This window comes from Schistocerca gregaria, chromosome 3 (genome assembly GCF_023897955.1).
Source record: "Schistocerca gregaria isolate iqSchGreg1 chromosome 3, iqSchGreg1.2, whole genome shotgun sequence".
In the NCBI taxonomy this organism is placed as follows: domain Eukaryota; kingdom Metazoa; phylum Arthropoda; class Insecta; order Orthoptera; family Acrididae; genus Schistocerca; species Schistocerca gregaria.
Window position 1 is genome coordinate 326,497,687 of NC_064922.1, and position 21,974 is coordinate 326,519,660.

General features: G+C 43.5%; 2 protein-coding genes across 2 annotated transcripts in view; one reads left to right on the top strand and one right to left on the bottom strand.

Moving 5' to 3' along the window:
• Positions 1-21,974, top strand: part of LOC126355358 (collagen alpha-1(XVIII) chain-like) — a 586,377-nt gene that overhangs the window by 15,335 nt on the left and 549,068 nt on the right. The gene's annotated exons all lie outside the window — the stretch shown is intronic.
• LOC126356251 (uncharacterized) lies at positions 8,317-10,271 on the bottom strand. Its single transcript, XM_050007084.1, has 2 exons — positions 10,148-10,271; positions 8,317-10,048 (listed from the first exon to the last, which is right to left on the bottom strand). The coding sequence occupies exon 2, from the start codon at positions 9,474-9,476 to the stop codon at positions 8,349-8,351; it is 1,128 nt and encodes a 375-aa protein (XP_049863041.1). The 5' UTR covers positions 9,477-10,048; positions 10,148-10,271; the 3' UTR covers positions 8,317-8,348.

A 21,974-nucleotide genomic window follows, 5' to 3' on the forward strand; every position in this document is an offset into this window, starting at 1 on the left:
AGACACTGTCCATTCCGTTCAACTACTCTTCCAGGTTCTTTGCTGTCTCTGAGAGAATTACAATGTCATCGGTGAACCTCAAAGTTAATAACTATAAAACTTAGTATGGCTGGACGGTTCAGATGAGCCTTTTTTTTGTTTGGTGTGAAGAAAGCGTCCTCAAAGTTTGTAAAATATTTCTGACACACCCTTTTTCTAAAACTGCACTGTTTATGTTTATATTCACGTGCGACAGTATTTGCTTGCTGATATGGAGACTGGGAGACTAGATTACGTTAAGGTTCCAGTGACGAAAATCTCTTTATGTCTAATGCAAAGACAGGGAATAATTAGCCTCGCCATGTGTGACATTTCTCAACCATTAACAATATCTGTTTGTAGAAACCAGTTTCCAGATCTCAAATCCACATAATCAGTTTGCTTATTAATATAAAATTTTAGATATATGAACGCTACATACACTTTTTCTGTTCAATGAAAGACAGTGTATCATTTTCCGATTGTAGAGAATAATTCAGATACAGAAGTCACAATATCGCAAACAAGTACCTCTTAAGACGTAATCTAAACACGTCAAGAACACTAAATTTCCACGGCCTTAGAGCAAAGTTACAAGCTTCCTTGAAACAAGCAGGGCAGCATAATTCTCGTACTCGCTAAAAATAGTCATCAGAGGCAGCGTGATGAGTAATGTTGCCCTTGATCTGCCGAGGAGAATCGACTTATCAGCTGGAATGAGCCGTAGGCCAAACACTTTAAGTGAAGATGATACAGATATATTACTTGCCCGGACACTTCTTCATGGCCCTAGTTGAAATTAATGGTCACGCAATTAATTTACACAGAAATACTAAACGAAATTACCTTACTACCATTCTGTATAAAGTGTAGCATGTAACTGAATTTCATGTCTCCCAATTCTTCGGTAATTTGAAGTTTCTCCTATAACTAAAGGTTTTCTGTGCATATTTTATTTCCTCGTCGTGTCATTTACATTTTTGTGAGAATCGTGGGCGACAAGCGGATTGAAATCCAATCACAAACGCGTATATAAGCGCGTAAATGCCTCGCACAACAATCTATGCCCGCAAAGATACGAAGGAAGATGAGAGTTTCATGTGCCAGTTACTACGTGGTGCCTGTGTACGGCAAGAGTGGGGAAACAAATGGACTTCGTTGTTTCCGAAGCACACATGCCAGCACTTACTTGAATCATGTACGGAGACACATAAAAACGTTAATCTTTGCAGTCGGAATGGGGTTCGAATCCCGTTCGTCCATCTCGCGAGTCCAGCCCAGTAACCGCTGTGTCACTCTCTCGCCAATTTCTGCCCGCATTCGGGTCGTAATGCTAAACATGGACACGTCCTGTCCCAAATCTGCTCAGCCGTGACAGGTTTTTCTGATAAATCTACGTAATTTACCATGTGCACTGTGAAAAAAATTTTTAATCACAGCATAACATAAACGATCATGAAAGGAATATTTACGTTGAAACTCAATAATCTTACTTCAAGGCAGCGCGGGGTAGCCGCACGTTCTAGGGCGTCTTGCACAGTTCACGCAGGTCCCCCGGAGGTTCGAGTCCTCCCTCGGACATGTGAGTGTGTGTGTGTGTTTTGTCCTTAGATTTAGTGGTGTGTAAGCCTTGGGACCGATGACCTCAGCAGTTTGGTTCCATAGGAACTTACCACAACAAAATCTTACTTCAAGACCATATCCTAAGCATACATCTATTTCACCAAAAGTATCTGGACAGCTAGTTGTGGACATTAATATAAAGTATATCCACCCTGTGCCCTTATAACAACTTGAAGTCTGTTGGGAATACTTACAATGAGGTGCTTGAATGTCTGTGGAGAAATCGTAGCCCACTCATCCTCAATAGCCAAAACCAGAGAAGGCAGTTGGACACTGGTGTCTGGAGCGAAGTCGATGTTCCGACTCATCCCAAAGGTGTTCCATTGAGTTGGGACTCTGGGCAGGCCAGTTCATTTCAGGAATACTACCGTCCACAAACCACTGCCCCACAGAGCTGCTTTATGACAGGGTGCATTGTCTTGCTGCTACAATTGTCGTCTCCGAACTGTTCCTCTACTGTACGGAGTACACAATGCTGAGAGGATTCTCGAACATATTCTCAGTTCGAATGTGATGAATTTCCTTGAGACAGAGAAGTTGCTGTCCATGCATCAGCACGACTTCAGAAAGCATCGCTTCTGCGAAACGCAACTCGCCCTTTTTTCACATGATATCTTGCGAAACATGGGCGAAGGGTAGCAGACGGATGCCATATTCCTTGATATCCGGAAAGCATTTGACTCGGTGCCCCACTGCAGATCCTAACTAAGGTGCGAGCATATAGGATTGGTTCCAAAATATGTGAGTGGCTCGAAGACTTCTTAAGTAATAGAACCCAGTACGTTGTCCTCGTTGGTGAGTTTTCATCGGAGGTGAGGGTATCATCTGGAGTGCCCCAGGCAAGTGTGATAGGTCCGCTGTTGTTTTCTATCTACATAAATGATCTTTTGGATAGGGTGGATAGCAATGTGCGGCTGTTTGCTGATGATGCTGTGGTGTACGGGAAGGTGTCGTCGTTGAGTGACTGTAGGAGGATACAAGATGACTTGGACAGGATTTGTGATTGGTGTAAAGAATGGCAGCTAACTCTAAATATAGATAAATGTAAATTAATGCAGATGAATAGGAAAAAGAATCCTATAACGTTTGAATACTCCGTTAGTAGTGTAGCGTTCCATACAGTCACGTCGATTAAATATTTGGACGTAACATTGCAGAGCGATATGAAGTGGGACAAGCATGTAATGGCAGTTGTGGGGAAGGCGGATAGTCGTCTTCGGTTCATTGGTAAAATTTTGGGAAGATGTGGTTCACCTGTAAAGGAGACCGCTTATAAAACACTAATGCGACATATTCTTGAGTACTGCTCGAGCGTTTGGGATCCCTATCAGGTCGGATTGAGGGAGGACTTAGAAGCAATTCAGAGGTGGGCTGCTAGATTTGTTACTGGTAGGTTTGATCGTCACGCGAGTGTTACGGAAATGCTTCAGGAACTCGGGTGGGAGTCTCTGGAGGAAAGGAGGCGTTCTTTTCGTGAATCGCTGCTGAGGAAATGAAGGAACCAGTACAATTTTACTGCCGCCAACTTACATTTCGCGGAAAGACCACAAAGATAAGATAGAGATTATGGCTCGTACAGAGGCATATAGGCAGTCATTTTTCCCTCGTTCTGTTTGGGAGTGGAACAGGGAGGAAAGATGCTAGTTTTGGTACGAGGTACCCTCCGCCACGCACCGTATGGCGGATTGCGCAGTATGTATGTAGATGTAGATGTAGAAACAAGCTCACATCCTTCCGCATTAACCGTATTCTTGGGCGTAGCAAGGGCATCACATCCTTGCTACGAGAAACACCCCCATACCGTAAAACCATCTCCTCCGTACATTGCGTATGGTAGCTAGTAATATTCTCGAGGAATTCGCCAAACCCCAACCCTCTCAGCGGATTCCCAGAGGGTATAGCGTGCTGCATCACTACGGCCACGCATTGTCCAGTGGCGCCACTCTTTACACAATATCAAGCGCCACGTGGCACTGGCTACCTAAATGAATGGCTTATGAGGAGTTCCTCGGCCATTATATCCCATTTTTAACTCCATATGCGCAGTCATTGTGATAGCTGGACTGGCTATAGTACTTTGGAACTCACGAGTGATTCTTTTCACTAATTTTTTAGGATTTTTTTTTTTACAAACACCCTCGCCGGCCGTGGTGGCCGTGCGGTTCTAGGCGCTTCAGTCCGGAACCGCGCGGCTGCTACGGTCGCAGGTTCGAATCCTGCCTCGGGCATGGATGTGTGTGATGTCCTTAGGTTAGTTAGGTTTAAGTAGTTGTAAGTTCTAGGGGACTACTGACCACAGATGTTAGGTCCCATAGTGCTCAGAGCCATTTGAAGCATCACCCTCCGCCGTGCTCGGCGGTGTCTGTTGGTCAGTACATGAGGTGTCTGCCTTGTCTCGGCTTAACTGGTCGTTCCTTCACCTTTCCACTTCACAGTCACACCTCCAACGGTCGACTTGGGCAGCTTTAGAAGGACTGAAATGTCCCCGATGTATTTGTTACCAAGGTCACACCCAATGACTAGTCATTGGGCTCTCGTGACCGACCCATTCTGATTTTACTGCTTCTCTATTGACAACACAGTATTCTCCGTCTCCTTTCAAACGCGAGAGTCAGCCTGTCGTTACATCCAGTGGCCAATTCCTCATTTGATAGGGGTGTACTGATACAGTTGATCAGAATGTCTTTGCGACATATTCTCTCTAACGGGCCACCACTCTATAGGGATGCTTGTCAACGAGTAGGGGTATCAAAGTACTACTCGCCAAGAGTTTCAAAACATTCCGCAACTCCTCTCCCACTCTTTGTCTCTCTCTCACCGTCTGTCTCTCTCCCCATCCCCCCCCCCCCTCTCTCTCTCTCCCTCCCAATTTGGATACGATGGCCATAAATGCTACGGAAGTAGCGACTATGGAATTACATATTCAGCGGGGAATTCAGTTTCTACGAAGGCTGTAAATCGTTACGAAATCGATAATAGAGCAACAATGTTGACAAATTGAATCTTTATGTCTGATAATCATGTTCGATTTAAGACTGGCTAAGTTCCAAGAGCTGTGCATGTGAGACGCAGTTGATTACTTTAAGTATCTGTTGCATTTTATCTTCTCCATTGTTTAATACGTAAATTGTTATGCATTTTAAACTACAACAATGATGGTTCCAGACAGAAGGTGCCTTACTCTTGCGGTGTGAGGACATTATACGTAAGCCTTTATGGTTAGTTACCGATGCGTACAAAAACGCCGTCTGCAGAAACCACAGACACTGTGTGATCAAAAGTATCCGGACACCTGACTGAAAATAACTTAAAAGTTCGTGGCGCCCTCCATTGGTAATTCTGGAAGTCAATATGGTGCTGGCCCATCCTTAGCTTGACGACAGCTTCCACTCTCACAGGCATACGGTCAGTCAGGTGCTGGAAGGTTTCTTGGGGAATGGCAGCCCAGTCTCCACCGAGTGCTGCACTGAGGAGAGGTATCGATTTCGGTCAGTGAGACCTGGCACGAAATCGGCGTTCCAAAACATCCCAGAGGTGTTCTATATGATTCAGGTCAGGACTCTGTGCAGGCCAGTCCATTACAGGGATTTTATTGTCGTGTAACCACTCCGTCACAGGCCTTGCATTATGAACAGGTGCTCGATCGCGTTGAAAGATGCAGTGGCCATCCCCGAACTACTCTTCAACAGCGGGAAGCACGGAAGTGCTTAAAACTTCAATGTAGGCCTGTGCTGTGATATTGCCACGCAAAACAAGGGAAGAAAGTCCCCTGCATGAAAAACACAACCACACCATAACACCACCGTCTCATAATTTTACTGCTGGCACTACACACGCTGGCAGATGACGTTTACCGGGCATTCGGCATACCCACACTCTGCCATCGGATCGCCACATTGTGTACCGTGATTCGTCACTCCACATAATGTTTCTCCACTGTTCAATTGTCCAATGTTTACGCTCCTTGCACTAAGCGATGCGTAATTTGACATTTACTGCCGTGATGTGTGGCTTATGAGCAGCCGCTCGACCATGAAATTCAAGTTTTCTCACCTCCCGCCTAACTGCCACAATACTTACAGTGGATCGTGATGCAGTTTGGAATTCCTGTGTGATGGTCTGGATAGCTGTCTGCCTATTACACATTGCGACCGTCTTCAATTGCCAGCGGTCTCTGTCAGCCAACAGACGAGGTCGCCCTGTACGCTTTTGTGCTGCACGTGTCCCTTCACCTTTCCACATCTCTATTACATCGGAAACAGTGTATCTAGGGATTTTTAGGAGTGTGGAAATCTCTCGTACAGACATATGACACAAGTGACTCCCAATCACCTGACCATGTTCGAAGTCGACTGAGGTCGCCGATATGAAGTACCTGGCAGTAGGTGGCATCACAATGCACCTAATATGAAAAACTTACGATTTTTTAGGGTGTCCGGATACTTTTGATCACATAGTGAATATAGTTTTAATTTACAGACGAAAAATCCCGTTTAATTTTTAGTTGGTCTAACAGTTTAATCACTAAAAAACATCATAGTCTCTTTTGTTTTGTCGAAATGCTCTACCCATCTGATAGTCGCCAAACAGAATACCTGAAAACCAACCGACAAAATACCCACGATGGAAGCATAAGCTACCAAATGTTTGTATTTCGAAGACCACTATAAGTTTATTCTTCTTCTTTCCCTTCGCACTTCCTTCATATCTGTAATTGTTTTGAACTAGGCGGTCGAATTGTTAGGGTCGTAGCGAATACGTCATGTCTGGTTTGGATGTTTAATGACAACGTCCCTAAAATCACGACATGCTCGACGTTATTAACTGTTATTTCTTATTATTTCGTGATTTACGTAGTTTCAAATAAATGAGAATATTTTTCACTGATTTTTATTAGCACAATAATTCAAACGCATTTATGGTGCTGTATTTACACCCACACTGTTCATAACATCGGAGTTCAGTAGGGTCTATCCATGCTGCGATAAGCCATAAATATGATGAATGCCCACTGTTTGATAGAACCGGTTTCTAATATACTGCTCCAGCGACCATTAAGCGTTACGTTATTAATCCGTGTAACCATAAATCAAAACGACTTGATCACGTGCTTGTGTTTTAAACACCGTAACATCACTTTAAGTCAACTTACTTTGTTAGTAATTACATCACCTTGGCAGTCTGGCTCTAAACTTAATAGTAACATTTATGTATACAATGAATATTAATTCTTTTGGCGGCTTTTCAGTTCTGTTAGCGCCCGCTTCACATCTCACGTGTCCGACCTCACATGCAGACACTTAGTTGCTCCTTGAACTATCCACGTATCATTCTAAGAAATACAGTGGAACACTGTGGTTGTCCACACGCGGATCTGAGAATGTTTCATTTTAATTAAAGCTGATAGGCCGCTGTCAAATGATTTACGTCACTGTAGCATTTCTCTTTTATATGTAAGCGGGTTACCCATTTTCGTATAGACTTAAGCATCAGTTGGGTAGACGGGATACACTGTGAATTTTTTGCAGTATTAACCGAGGATAGGTATCAACCTGCTCACAGAGCGTGACGCACAGTGTGCTTGTTTGAGACACTGGGAGGTGAGCCGACCCGGAACGAACCCGCGAGGCGGAATACTCGTGACTGCCCTGGGCTGGTACATCGGCCAGCTTGAGTACGCTATTTTGGAGCTTTCCCACGCTACTTCAGGCAAATGGTGAGCAGGTACACACATTCCGCTTCATAGAATACGGTACAGAAGCAGTTAAAATGCGATCTCACACGGGGCAGTTTGTACGGTTCGTAGCCGGGAGGCGTTTAGCCCCATCAACCCCCCCCCCCCCCTCTCCCCCCGCACCACCACTTAAATTACCTTGACGGTCACCAGGAAAGGACACTCATCCACACTGTTAAATCACAAAATAAGATGTGCCAGATTCTGGAAATACGAGGGAAAAGAAGTGGAGGTTAGATTTTCACGTATGTTACTGACAAATATTCATTACACCACAGTTCTTCATCCAGGCTCAAATATGCCATAAATTTGATGGTTTTTCACTGTTAAGTTCCTGAATTACTGTTCCGGTTACCGTTAAGAGTTAATCCATGTGGCCATAGCTCCTAACTGCCCGATCGCGTACGTCATTTATACAGGGTTTTCGGAAATACTCGTCGCATACTTCTAGGACTTGCAGAGGGAAGGGAGTACATAACATTTTCAGTACGAACCCACGTCTGGAAACGTACCGCTTATGTTTATAACGCTTTCAGTTCATATGTTTGACTTGTCCTCTTCAGCTTTAGGTGTTGAATTAGACGTGACGCGGAACAGTTATCTGATAACAGTTCGAAAGGAAACACAACGAAACATCCATTTATCAAAGCACATTTGTTTGTATTAGTAACACTGTTCTAAAAAAAACTTTTTTTCTATTTCTGATGAAAAATATTGTGATCCTAGTTGTATTTTGAGTGCTGAATTGAAAACTGTTTTTGGTTTTTTTCTGTCAGGGATAGTTTATGAGTAATCGCAATTTAATTTCTCTTTTTAGTTTCTGATATAGTGCAGCAAACGTGAGGTGAAATTCGACAAACAAATGCACATCTTTGTGATGTTATAAGTTCATCACATTAGTGGAGGGTGGGATCTAACAAACAACACAGTAACCTTTGTGTATACACTTTGAAGCATTTATTTACATGAGAAATTACAGAAAATTGACAAACAATGAGCCACTGCCTTGTAATACACACCACTTTTTTCTCTTGTATTGTGAATCTTTCTTCTCTCGAATGATATTCCAGCAATAATCTGCTAACATAGAAGGTACCCACTTCCCTTCATAGCGCCTTTCTATGGTAGAAATGTCTTTATGGAATCTTTCCCCATGTTCATCCGATACGTCACTACAACTCTCTGTAAAGTAGTCCAGATGAGAGCCCATCATATGTACCTTCAAAGACATATTGCACCCCAAATCCTGATATGCTTTGATCATATCCTTCACCATTGCTTTGTAGTTAGTAGCTCTTCTTCTTCCGAGGAAGTTTTCCGATTCCATCTTGAAACAGTCCCATGCGGTTTTTTCTTTATCAGTTAAACGTGCTTCAAAATTTGCATTTCTCTGCAGCTCCCTGATTTGCGGGCCCACAAATACATATTTCTTTATTTTTGCAGCTGAAAGACGGGGGAATTTGGTAGCCAGATATGCAAACCCACAGCCTGTTGGATCTATGGCCTTCACGCATTGTTTCATCAGGCCAAGTTTGATATGAAGCGGTGGAAGTAGTATATATTTAGGAGCTACCAGACTTTCAAGTTGTACATTCTTTTCGCGAACTTTCCATCTTCGCCTAGGCCATTTCTTTTTCACGTAGTGAGAATTTCGGTCACGACTATCCCACTCGCAAAGAAAACAGGCATACTTTGTGTAGCCTTGTTGCATTCCCTGTACCATAGCAATTACCTTGAAATCTGCACATATTTTCCATTTGTGTTCATTGTATTTTAATGAATTTAGCATCCTTTGTACGAATTCGTAATTCTCTTTTGTCAAACTAGCGTAAGCTACTAGAACGGAGGGTATTTTATTTCCGTTATGGAGCAAAACACCCTTCAGACTTGTTTTCGATGCATCTATGAAAAGTCTCCACTCCTGTGAAATATAAGTGAAGTTCAGCACTTTCATCAGGCCAGCAACGTCATTGCAAAATGTCAGTGCTTCGTCAGTTGAAAAATAAGAAATAAAGGCGTGTTCTCTGTGCCTGAACACACTGATTGTAGTACTTTGGTGCAGTAGATTACACTCTTCTAATCTTGAACCAAGCAGCTGCATCTTTTGTTTACTTAGTTCTAGATCACGTCCTAAATCGTTTAAATCAGCCTGTGTTAACAAAAGTGCCGATGACTCACTTGTGCAGTGATACAAAGAATCATCATCTGTGATTACTTAAGTACTACTTATTTCAGTGTCACTCGGAATTTGACCTCTAGCTCTTGAAGGTACTGGAAGGTTGTCGGAATGCTGCACTGGCATTCTCGCTGAAGGCAGATCTGGGTAAACGATGTGCCTCTTCGACTTTTTGTTTGTAAAACCCTGAATTTTTGTTCGACAGAAATAACAATGAGTAACGTGGTCCTTAGGCTCTCTCCACACCATGGGAACAGCAAACAAACGTCACATTCTCTTTACCTTTCCACCACTGAATTAGTTTGCAGTAACATGTAGCACAACAGAAATATGGTGCCCATTCTTTATCTTGGTCTCCTACCTCTACTCCAAAGTAATGTTTTTATGCTTTCTTTATGACTGAAGAAATTTTCTTCCTGTTTTTGGCAAAAGTGAACTTCCCACAGATGTAGCAGAAGTTGTCCGGCTTATATCGACATCCACGACGACATGTCATACTGCCAATTTAAAAATACCACTTTGGTAAAACACCTGTATTAAATTAATAGTAGGGAACTAGAGGAACGCTGATGTGTAAAAACAAGCAGTCGTTTTACCTTCAGCACCAGGCTCAATCAGTTTACACACAGGAAATAACAAATTCAACCGTGCTCGGAAATATGACACAGTTACTTGTCAGCCAAAACACCCACTCGTTAAGACTAATACTACTGTTGTAAACTCGATGCACCTGCCCCTAGGAGGCATGAAGCTTTACTGCCGAGGCAGCGACCGGCTGTCGCCGTTCGAGTTAATGAGATGTTTCAGGTGGTCTTAATGACATAGGTGTGGCGGGGGATAACCTAATGATGTCTGATTCTTCCCACTTGCTGTTGCACAAGAAATTATCACGTTCTATCACTACTGGATGCTGCAACATACGCGTATTTCTCTATAACGTCTCTGTGTTTGCCATGAATTGTGAATATACATATTCATACATATTACATAAAAAATATCCTTGACAACTATATTTTATTTACATATTTGAATTTCCCACGGTAAAATGGTCTAGAAGCACATACTTTAATATCAGAAATAGAACCCATGTCGAACAGTGTAATTAAACATTATGTGTTTACATTATTCCTAAACCAAAAAGAACCTAGCATACTGTACGTAAGTAAACAGCGGCTAGATGTGGGGACTACTAATATTGTTACAGACGTTGCACCTACGAAGCCTGTTCGGTGCACACTCTCCATCCCACCTGGTGTCTCTTCAGTTTCTAGTGTAGTGGTCAGAAATCGTGCCAGCAGATCTTCCTCTGTCTCTACAGGAGTCCGGTAAATTAAACTTTGTATACGACCCCGAAAGCCGTAGTCCATAGTAGCTAAACCCGGCGAGTGTGGCGACCACGTGGTTGATCCATCTCGGCCTAATCGTCTTTCTCCACATCGGCTGTTGAGATGCCTCCGAACCGCAGGTGACAAGTGAGTTGCTTCACCATCATGCTAAACCACATTCCTCGACAAACATTCAGTGGCACAACTTCCTGTCTACCCATAGCATGCCAGGATAAGCAACTCCGAGACTTTTATCTTCCCCTCAGCAGACGTAGATGCGCTACACATCTGAAATGAAATCGTAGTAGAACGGAAACGGTACGTTACCGGGCATGGGTTCTTGTTCAAAATATTATGTACTGACTCCCATCTATAAGTCCTAGAAGTTTCTAACCGTGATTTCCAAACACCCTGCATCTACTAACTAAACTAAGTAGTGTATAATTTCAGAAAACATACAATTCTTAGGAAATTGAGACACATCGTAGACGTAATATTGTACTTATGACACTGTAAACTCTAAATGTGTGTCACTGAAACAGTGCTGGCACATTGTTCTTGCACATTCAGGACACAGACGTGTGCCACAAGTAGCTTTTGTCCGTTATTCACCCACATCGATCAATATTTATACTCTGAAAACCACTTTGAAGTGCCTGGCAGAGGGTACGTCCCATTGCACCAGTTATTAGGGGTTTCTCCCTTGCTTTCACGTATGGTTGCAGGAAGAATGATTGCTTAAATACCTCTATGGATGCTGTACTTAAACTAATCTTATCTTCGCGATTGCTGTGGGGAAGATACGTAGAGGGTTGTAATATATTCATAGATTCATCACTTAAAGCGTCTGCCAGTTCAGTTCCTTCAGAATCTTCGTGGTCTTCTACCTTGGATCGAAAAAACCTGTGACTAATTGCCTTTCTCTGTAATTTCAGTATCCCGTGTTATTCCTATTTCGTACGCATCCCATACCCTTGGGCAATGTTGTAGGATGGGTCGCAAGAGTGTTTTGTATGTAGTCTGCTATGTGGGCTATTTGCATTTCCCTAGTATTTCACCAATTAACCGCAGTTTTCCACCTGCTTTAACCATGACTGATACTATGTGATCGTTCCACATCATTCCCCCACAAATTTTTACACGTAGTTATTACTTGAATTGATCTGTCCCAACAGTGACTCACTGATATTTTGTTTTGTTTGTGAAGTGCAGAAGTTTGCATTTCTGAACATTTAAAGCACGTTGCCAATATGTGCACCACTTCTAAATCTTATCAAGACCTCTTCGAGTACTTGCACAGATATTTTCAGACGGTGCTTGATATCTTTTGCTGTGTGAAGGGAACAACTCCTTCCTCTGGACTTTCTAACTGTAGGCTGCCAAAGATCATGTGCTTCTAGGAGATCCAGTGGGCTGATGCCGAGGACATGTCGCGTGATGGGTCGAAGATCTGCTCGCAGTAATTGAAACTCTAAGATGGCTTTCTGCGGGTTTTTGCCGCGGAATATGTTTAGCTCTCGATGGTAAATACTACCAACTTCCTTACGGTCATTGTTGTTGTGTCTAGCAATCCTGCATACTCGGTTCGCTAGACAAACAATCAAACAACTCGTTTGAGTTTTATTACAAGTACAATTACTTAACTTTGATCTGAGAATTCTTGTAGTCCTTTATACATGATCGTCCACAAGGGCAATTACACAGATGTGTCGCAAGCAAAGGACGACAGACAAAACAATCAGTCTTCTTCAGAACAGACAAACGCAGGTAACACATCTTGTCCTAGCGACCGCTACTAACAAAAGTCTGTCAACTGAACTGCAGTGACTGCTGATCTCTAGCTGTGCTACGTAGTGATTGCTAATGAAGAGGCTACAATGCGTCGGCTAACAAAGTCTCTAACGTTTAAGGTACTACTGAAGTGGACTGCCACCAATCGGGTGCGGCGCTTATGTCCTCTTCACCTAGGGGCCACTGCTATCGCGTTGTCGTCCTGGAGGAAGCTCGGTCAGCGTGCGATTGTCTGACCTATTCTCACAGCTTACTCTTCTCTGTCGTTCCCGAGTGACATACCGGCACTGGCTTTACGAGGGGACAAATTGTAGAAAACCATTCCTTCGTCTCCATCTCTCGTTCAAAATCGAATTAATGTCATCAGCACCCATTATGCGTTGAACATAGCACAAAAACTGCACACAACAGCACTATTTTAAGACACAAGATATAGTCTGTAAACCTGAACATCAGCTGCTGGCTAAAAGAAAAAAAAATTATAAACTAAAATGTATAATGACAGCACTTTTGTCAAGGGAAATTTAGGACACTGCTGTAGAAAACAGCCTATACAGCAAAACAGAGAAACGAAAGCACAATGGACAAAAATTTTGACGACCTCAAAGAAATCTCGCGAATGCCGTGTGTCACCAACTCTAGCCTTTATAATGGCCTCAGTTCGGCGATGAAGATCGTACACAAGTATGCTCAGGTACGCCACTCGTTGATGATTGATCCTGTAGAGCTAACATATTGAGGATATGTTGATTACTAAGTTTCACTCGCTGTTTCAAACAGTTCCAGATATTTTGTATGGGATTAAGATCGAGTAATTTAGCCGGCCGATCAAGTTCCGACAGGGTGGCTGTGTGTCCATCAAAATAGGAATGCATGCACACGACCTGTGAACACCGCTGTAGTCGTAATGTAAGATAGGGGTCCCCACTCCATGCTTATCACGTATAAGAAAGGGGAACGCTTGATCACCGAGAATCAGTAAACATTATAAAAATTGATGTAGGTACGTACGTCACACATCTCCTCCTACACTTTTTACATATATCATTTAGTGTTTGGAAAGAAGCGCTGCGAGTGAAAGAACCCTATGAAAGGGGCTGCGATGGTAGTGAAAAACAAGTGTAGTCCTCGACACGCAAATATCCTGATTTTATCCATCAAGTGTGTGAGGATGAGAGCACTTAACCACTTGCAACACACTTTACATATAATTCCAAACCTTTACAAATTTTTTTCTCGCTGACGTCCCCCACAAAATGGTGAAAGGAGACACGTTGTTTACTAAATTTTTAAAAACTGCTGCATCAGGCATGACGTTTTAATTTACTACTTCTTCACTGATAACTCTATTCGCGACACATTTCGAAGACAGTAATCGCAAATTCCATTGGATATTCGTGAAAATTGTTTTATTGTACGACACATAGCTCAGGAGAAAGATGTCATAAACATTGAGCTGCGTGAAAACGAAACTGAGTGCGAAATTCGCTAAAGAGACACGTAAAATATGTGTACAAATCTGTGTGAAATATTTAAACTATATGTGAAATATACGTGACATGTGTGTACAGAGGAGAAGCACCGCGTAAAAATCTCCTTCTAAACCCATGGATCGATTTCAGTTGAACATGGTACACATGTTACTTATTATCTGAAGAAGAGCACTGTGGGAGTAAGATCCAGGAACCTCCTATTTGGATGGGGGGGGGGGGGTGGATACAGAAGCGTGGGGGAGCAGAAGGCGGAGAGACAGAGAGGGTGGAGATGATTGGCACAGACAGGACAGAGGAAGAGATGGAAAAAGAGAGGGTGCGGAGAAGATAGACAGAGAGACGTGGAAGGAGGAGTCAGAGAAAGGAGGGGAGAGTTGGTGGACTGGAGGGAGGAATAGATGGATAGATAGAAATGGAGTGGAGGAAATGGGCAGAGAGAGGGAAAGGAGAAGATGGAGAGAGAGAGAGAAGAAGGAGACAGGCAGAGAAGGGGGGGGGAAAGAGTAGGCAGACAGAGGGGGGAGGAGGAAATGGTCAGAGAGAGGGGAATATAGACAGAGAAAGCTGGAGGGAGGAGAGGGATAAAGGAAGGAGGGAAGAGCAGATCGACAGGGGCTGAGGAGGAGATGGGCAGAGAGAGGGGCAGGTGGATTTGGAGATATATAGAGGGTCGGAGAGTGGATGGACAGAGACAGGGGGAGAAGCTTATGGACGGACAGATTTGGGAAGAAGAGTTGGACAAAGAGAGAGGTGGGAAGAGGAGATAGAAAGAGAGATGAGCAGGGGGTGATGGACAGAAAGACTGGGGAGGTGGAGATGGAGAGAGAGCGAGGGAGATGGAGTTGCATCGAGATAGGGGGAATAGTAAATGGATAGGGGGTGAAAGAGGAGATGGACAGAGGCTGAGACATGAAGGAGATGGATTACTAGAAGACTGGTACAAATACATACCCAGGCAACGCCAGATACTTATCTAGTGTTGAAATAATCATCTACATTCATATTCGCGGCAACCTGAATGTGTAGACCGGAAACATCGTACTGAAACTACCCTTAAAACATGGCAAATCCGCCGCCGGCCTGAGCTACATCTATCAGAATCAAATTTCTTCATTGGACAATCGGTGGACTCGCTTTCTGCATCTTCTGAAAACAAGCAAAATCACGACACTACTCACCTCCTGTAGGTACTGCCCAGTTTCTGTTTTGTTTGGCCCACTGAAAACGTGGAGCTGTATCTGCTGCTGTGGGGAACGTCCTTTTGCGAGGTACCCCTCTCCAAATACCCAATGCATGCAGTTCCCTTTGCCATGTTCGCTTGGTAACTGGTTGAGATTGGCATACATTCAGTGATACCAACAATTCCTTTCGGATTTGAAACTGTCATTGGCAGGGCACGTCGGTCACCTTCCGTCCCTGTCAGCTACAAACTTTTTACGACGACTATTTTTACGCGTTATTAAATGGCAGCGAGGGTGCATCATTCCTTGTAGACACGCTGGACAGTCCGCGCTGATATACCAACAAAGCAGGCAACTTCATCAGCGGCGTACTCATGGACACATCCAAATACAATATGTCTTTTCTGCCATTCTGTCGGGTCTCGACGTCTACTGATCTTTCTGCGCTTATTGGATGTAAACGACTGGGACATACAAAACATTTTACTTTCATGACGTACGTCAGCTGTGTAGTCACACATATTCGCCTGGATCCAGTGTTACACCTTACACAGCGCCCCAAAGCTGCCAGTGTGTTCTTTTTATGGGGTGAGTAATATTTTCTCCGCTGAACTTGCATCATCGTATGTACCGAGAAGTCACGTGTGAATGTCTAAAACTCACTCGTTTCAGCGGTGCAAAGTTAAGACGTAGTTGCAAGACGTGGGCGCGCCTCTGGAGCCTGTTATTCGATCCGGTCGTGGGCAACGTCGAGTGTTATCTGATGGACGACAGGGCGGCGTCGCAGACGCTCCTTTCCTGTGTGGCGCCTTTCCTCCAGTAAGATGTCGCTGATAATGGCCTTCATGTGCATGTTTGACAGCCATGTTGTGAAAAATGCATCTCAGCGACAGAATGCGTCATAATCACGATGTTCCGACTGACTCGCTGTAAATGAGATCTTTAAAGGAGAAATACTACTAAGGTGTAGAGCAATATCTTTATCTGCATCTACATTTAGACACATATTTAGCAAGTCAACTGGAGGGTACTTTGTACCACTATTAGCCACTTCGTTTTCTGTTCCACTCGCAAATCGTGAGAGGGGAAAACGACTCCTAAGCTTTTCGGTACGATCCGTATTTTCTCTTATCTTTTCTTCGCGGTGCTAACGAGACATATACTTTGGCGTCAGTAGAATCGTTCTGGAGTCAGCTGCAAATGCAGGATGTCCAGATTTTCTCAATAGCGTTTCGCAGAACAGACGAACATCAGCTGGAAACCACAATGCGAAGGGTCTTGAATCAACAACTCGAAGACCAAAAGATGACTGTAGATTGTCCAAATGACAACAGACCCGACATTACAAGAATCTATGGCTACAAGGTCGTCCGTCGCTTTGAGTATTTAGATCTGTTGTCACTGATATTAGAATTTGCGAATCCCAGAACCATAGGCGCATCTGCTCGCATCCGGGACGACACCTCCATCACTGCCAAGATAAAGCTTGCGCTCGTCCGAACGCTAATCTCCCCTATCGTAACATATGAAGCGGAAACTGAATGATGACGACGGCGGAAATGTGGTGCTACATAACATTACTTCGAATACCGTGGATAGCATATCGAACTAATGAATACATCCGGAGGCAGCTCCTCTTCAGAACAAAAGAGTCGTCTCTTGTCAATCAAAATCAGTTGAATTATTTTGGTCATACTGCCAGAAGGCAAGAGACCATGGAAAGAACAATCATAGAGGAAAAAGTAGACTGACCAAGACCCATAGCCGGTTCTAGGCGCTTCAGTCCGGAACCGCGCTGCTGCTACAGTCGCAGGTCCGAATCCTGCACCGAGCGAGGTGGCTCAGTGGCCAGCACACTGGACTCGCATTCGGGAGGACGACGGTTCATTCCCGGGTCCGGCCATCATGATTTTTCCGTGATTTCCCTAAATCGCTCGAGGCAAATGCCAGGATGGTTCCTCTGAAAGGGTACGGCCGACTTCCTTCCCCGTCCTTCCCTAATCCGATGAGACCGATGACCTCGCTGTCTGGTCTCCTCCCCCCAAATAACCCCCTCCCCGAATCCTGCCTCGGGCATGGATGTCTGTGATGTCCTTAGGTTAGTTAGGTTTAAGTAGTTCTAAGTCAAGGGGACTGATGACCTCAGATGTTAAGTCCCATAGTGCTTTGAGCCATTTGAACCATTTTTGAAGACCTAGAGGAAGCGCATCATTGCCGCGGACAGACCAGAATTAGTGCCTGACCAGGATGGACTTGCAGCACGCAAGTCACTACACTCAAGACAGAACTTTGTGGAGGCAGGTCTTCAAGGGGCTTAGCGTGTGATACCACTACACATCTGCGTAGGGTCAGACCAAAAAGAGAGAGTCCACGATGCATCGCCGTAATACCCGCGTGTTGCTCGAACCTACCGGTAACAAATCTAGCAGCACGACTCCGAATAGCTTCGAATTCTTCCTTTAATCCGAACTGGTTCGGATCCCACAAGTCTTCTAGATAGATCCCACAAGTGTTATGTGTGTGATCTCCTTTGTAGGTGAGCTACTCTTTCCCATAACTCTCAAGACAAGCCGAAGTCGACCCTTCACCTTCCCTAGTACCGTCATTACGTGTTTGTTCCATTTCATATCTCTTTTCAACGGTACGCCTGGATATTTAATCATCATCGCTGAGTCAGTCAACACACTAATAACGCTGTATTTGAACGTTACGGAATTGTTTTTCCTACTCATCTGCATTCTTGCATTTTTCTACATTTGGAGCGAACTGCCACGCATCACACCAACTAGAAATTTTTCTACGTCATCTTGTATCCTCCTACTGTCACTCAACGACAACACCTTGCCGTACACCACAGCGTCGTCACCAAAAAGCCGCAGATGGCTGCTCACCCCGTTCGTCAGATCATTTATGTATATAGAAAATAGGAGCAGTCCTATCGCAGTTCCCTATGGCACTCCTGACGTTACTCTTGTCTCTGATGAACCCTCGCCGTCGAAGACAACATGCTGACAATTTATATAAAAGAAGCAAAACGCCTACTGTCGATCGGCGATCTACGATGGGTGGATCACAATAAGTGGGCTACACGAATTTGGAAATGAACTCCACAGGGGAGAAGGAACAGAAGACGGCTACGCTGGAAAGCGTCTGTGAACCAATGGCAGCGAGAGGCCTTCGTAAAGGAGACTGGCTGAAGAGAAGGAGGTGTAAAACGGGAAGTAAGTAGCTGTGATATCAGTAAATAATACTTGCCATATGATGATGATGATAAGACATCTTGATCAATAACTAAAAACCGTCGCCTCGATTTAAAGTGTAACGACCACAAAAACTATTTACAGGAAAGCCATATGGCAAACTGCAATTCAATGGAGGTATTCCTATAAATGTAGTTCACTTACGAAATAGGTAGCTTACGTACGTACAAAACCTTCGGACTTTACTACACAGGATCAATAGAGGAGGCAGATTAGATGCCAAAGAAGAGCAATGTATTTCGTTGTCGGTTGTTTAATCAGCACGAGAGAACCAAGCAGTAAGACTGACTTGAATCCCAACATGTAAGGTACCTCTTACGGGCTCAGTCGCGATTTCAGAAATGGATAACGTCTCATATACCGGTAGTTGATAAGTTGCACGGGCAATACGACTGCAACCACAAACTTACTCTCTGCCAGGAGATTGACTCCCACGCCACTGTCCGCCATTCACCCTCGAGAGATGCCGAACCGATCAGACCACGCACTTTGGAGCACGCAATTACGTCAGGGTTTACAGACAAGGCCAATGGCGCGACAGGCGGCATAGCCGGCGTTCCAGAGGCAACATCGCTTCCGCAGCCTTAAGCAGCGGTCCGAAGCTTGTCAACCGCAACCAAGGCAGCTTCTAGCGACCTGTGGCCAATTCTCCCTTTATCCCTACACAACAAGTACAGTCCTTAGGAATAAATCTAATTAAATACTTGAAAGAATTAAAATTATGTTAACCTACCTGGGCATATAATCTAAAACAGAAAGAAAAAAAAAGAAAACTGGGACAATACCTGGCTGACTAAATGGTTTACGCGACACTAACGCCCGGAAATTCCGCGAACAACTGAAACAAATCGCGAATCGACATATTAGACGTATAACTACTTTTCAATGTTACGTAGAAACATGCAATAAAGCTAGTAGACAGAACACTCTATATAAAGTGCTTCCGATGCTACTAGCTACAGCTCACTGGTCTGCAACTGTGCTCTCATGATGGAAAGATAGCAGAAGATGCTGTGTGCGTACTGTAAGACCTTCAGTACACACACCATCAGATTATTTGACTTGTCGCTCTAATGAAGTAGGCGAGTGTCAGCAATATGTCTCGTGGTCTTATCGTGACATGTTTATCTTCTGCTCTTAGGTCAGACGATAGAAATGCCACTTGCACGCTTAGAGTAGCAGATTGACGGTGACCAACTTTAAACACAACTTGATTAATTTTCACACACATTGATTAAAACAATAACAAGCATAACAATTACTTAACTTGGTTCTGGTTGCTAGTTACAATTGACAATCTGAAGTTCCTTTGGTATTGGTACGTTAATCTTATTCACACATATATCTCTGATACTTGGAAAAAGTGTCTATACATTTATCTTCATGGCTATGTACAGGAATATGGTAATCTTATTAGGCGCAGACTGAAACTTGACTATAGACGGGTACAGACAAATGTAGAACTCGTACAGATTGGTACAGACTAATGCAGACTGGTACAGACTGGTGCAGACAAATGCAGACTGACTAATCGGAGGTCTGTACACTCGTTATAATACCTCGCACATTCATGTATCACTGCGCGAGTGTGATCCGCGAGGAGAAAAGGTTCTACATAAGCAGAAATCTCATTGGTTGCGTTACATATTAATACGCGGATCGGCGGAAGGAGAATTTGGTCCGTCTCTATGGCAGCGCCATCATGTAGTGCAGAGACGGACGAGCGCTGCGCCTGCGCTGTTGTGCTTAGCAGGGCGCGCTCTAGTGAGAAAGTTGTGTGCGCGCTACGTGGAACTATGTACACAACAGATAGTCATACACCGTCAGCTATTCGTCTCAACGAAAAATTATAAAGTAGATCTTGGTTAAATTGTATCTTTCGTAACATCCGCAAAATCGACCAGAGTAATAGCAACTGGCGACTCACATGAAGTGCATGTAGAATGTATTATTATTTTGCACTCACGGAGTGGTCTTCCGCTCTTATCATCTAACTGACCAAGGCTTGAATTAGCTGCACAAAACATGGTGGCACAGGGTGAGATACTGGACACTTATTCGAGACGACGACTGCTCAAATCATCATCCGGCGATCTACATTTAGCTTTTCCCCTATTTCCTTAAATTGCTAAGGCGGATTTTGCGATCGTTTCTTTGAAATGACACGGCCGATTTGCTTCCCCATCTTTCCCCTTCGGAGTTTGTACATCACCTATAATTATATGATGCAGAACGGGCATTAAACCATGACCTTCTTTTATTTCCGAATGAAATTTGATCATGCAACAGGCAGCATTCCAGTATAAATTGACCCGTATCATTCCTTACAAGGTCCTGTCACCTATGTGTCTACTATTTTCATATATCATTGCATAAGTAACTAACAGTCTTCCACCAATGGGTTTGGAACCTGCTACCTGAAAGTTGAGTTTCACTGAAACAGCGTGCGTTTATCATTCCATCTACGGACGAGTATGCTTTATATTGGTCTATTTTTATGTTAATTGGCAACGGTCGATAGGTGTAACAATAATTTCTGTAGTTCCCAAAGGGAATGTTATAGGACTATTACTGTATATGTATATGTAAATGGTGTATCAGAATCAGCAGTGACAATCAATACTGACGAAAGTAAACGATGACAGAATCAACTGTGTTCCAGTAAACAAGGGTTCGCAAAAGAGCAGTTTGTGATATAACTGCAAATGTGTGGTTACGAGTTGCCACTGACTTCAGTATGAAATATTGTCTCAGTGAGAGAAAATGTACTTCATACGCAAACTTTTAAGTCCCCATTTAATTCAAGTCAAATTTCACTCATGGGCTACCTTGATAACAAATGCGTAAGCCCCCTACTTCAGAACGTTACCTGTAACAATATACGGTACTCTCATACTAATGATACGAACAACCGAATGAAAACAAAAGATTCAGGCGGTCGTTGGGAAACCTTCCTCATTCGGTAGCAGTTTTACGTACCGATTATATTATTCATTACCGATTGAATTATTTACTCGTTCTTTAGAGTGAAACCATTCCATGTGAGGAACCGAATAACAAACTATTGAGTTGGTTTCGAGTCGGTTCTGTCGGCCAGGCAGAATGTGGTTTTCTGGTGGTTTCTTCATGCTCGTCTGGGAGCCTGGGTGAATTCTGGACTGGTTAACCATTTTCACCTTAAATTCACAGTACACAGACATTTACAATACATAGTAATACTACTATTTAGATATATTTGAACACACGTAAGAGCAAGTTTGGAGAGAATCTTAGGTTGAAAAAAGTTGTGAAGTTTGAAATTTATTAATGTATGTTCTTCATTTTTATTACTTAAATGACTTAAACAACACTGAAAGCTATTCTGATAGACCAA

Excerpts from the sequence above, each read along its gene's own strand:
- LOC126356251 (XM_050007084.1), bottom strand. The coding sequence starts at position 9,476 with ATGCAGCTGCTTGGTTCAAGATTAGAAGAGTGTAATCTACTGCACCAA.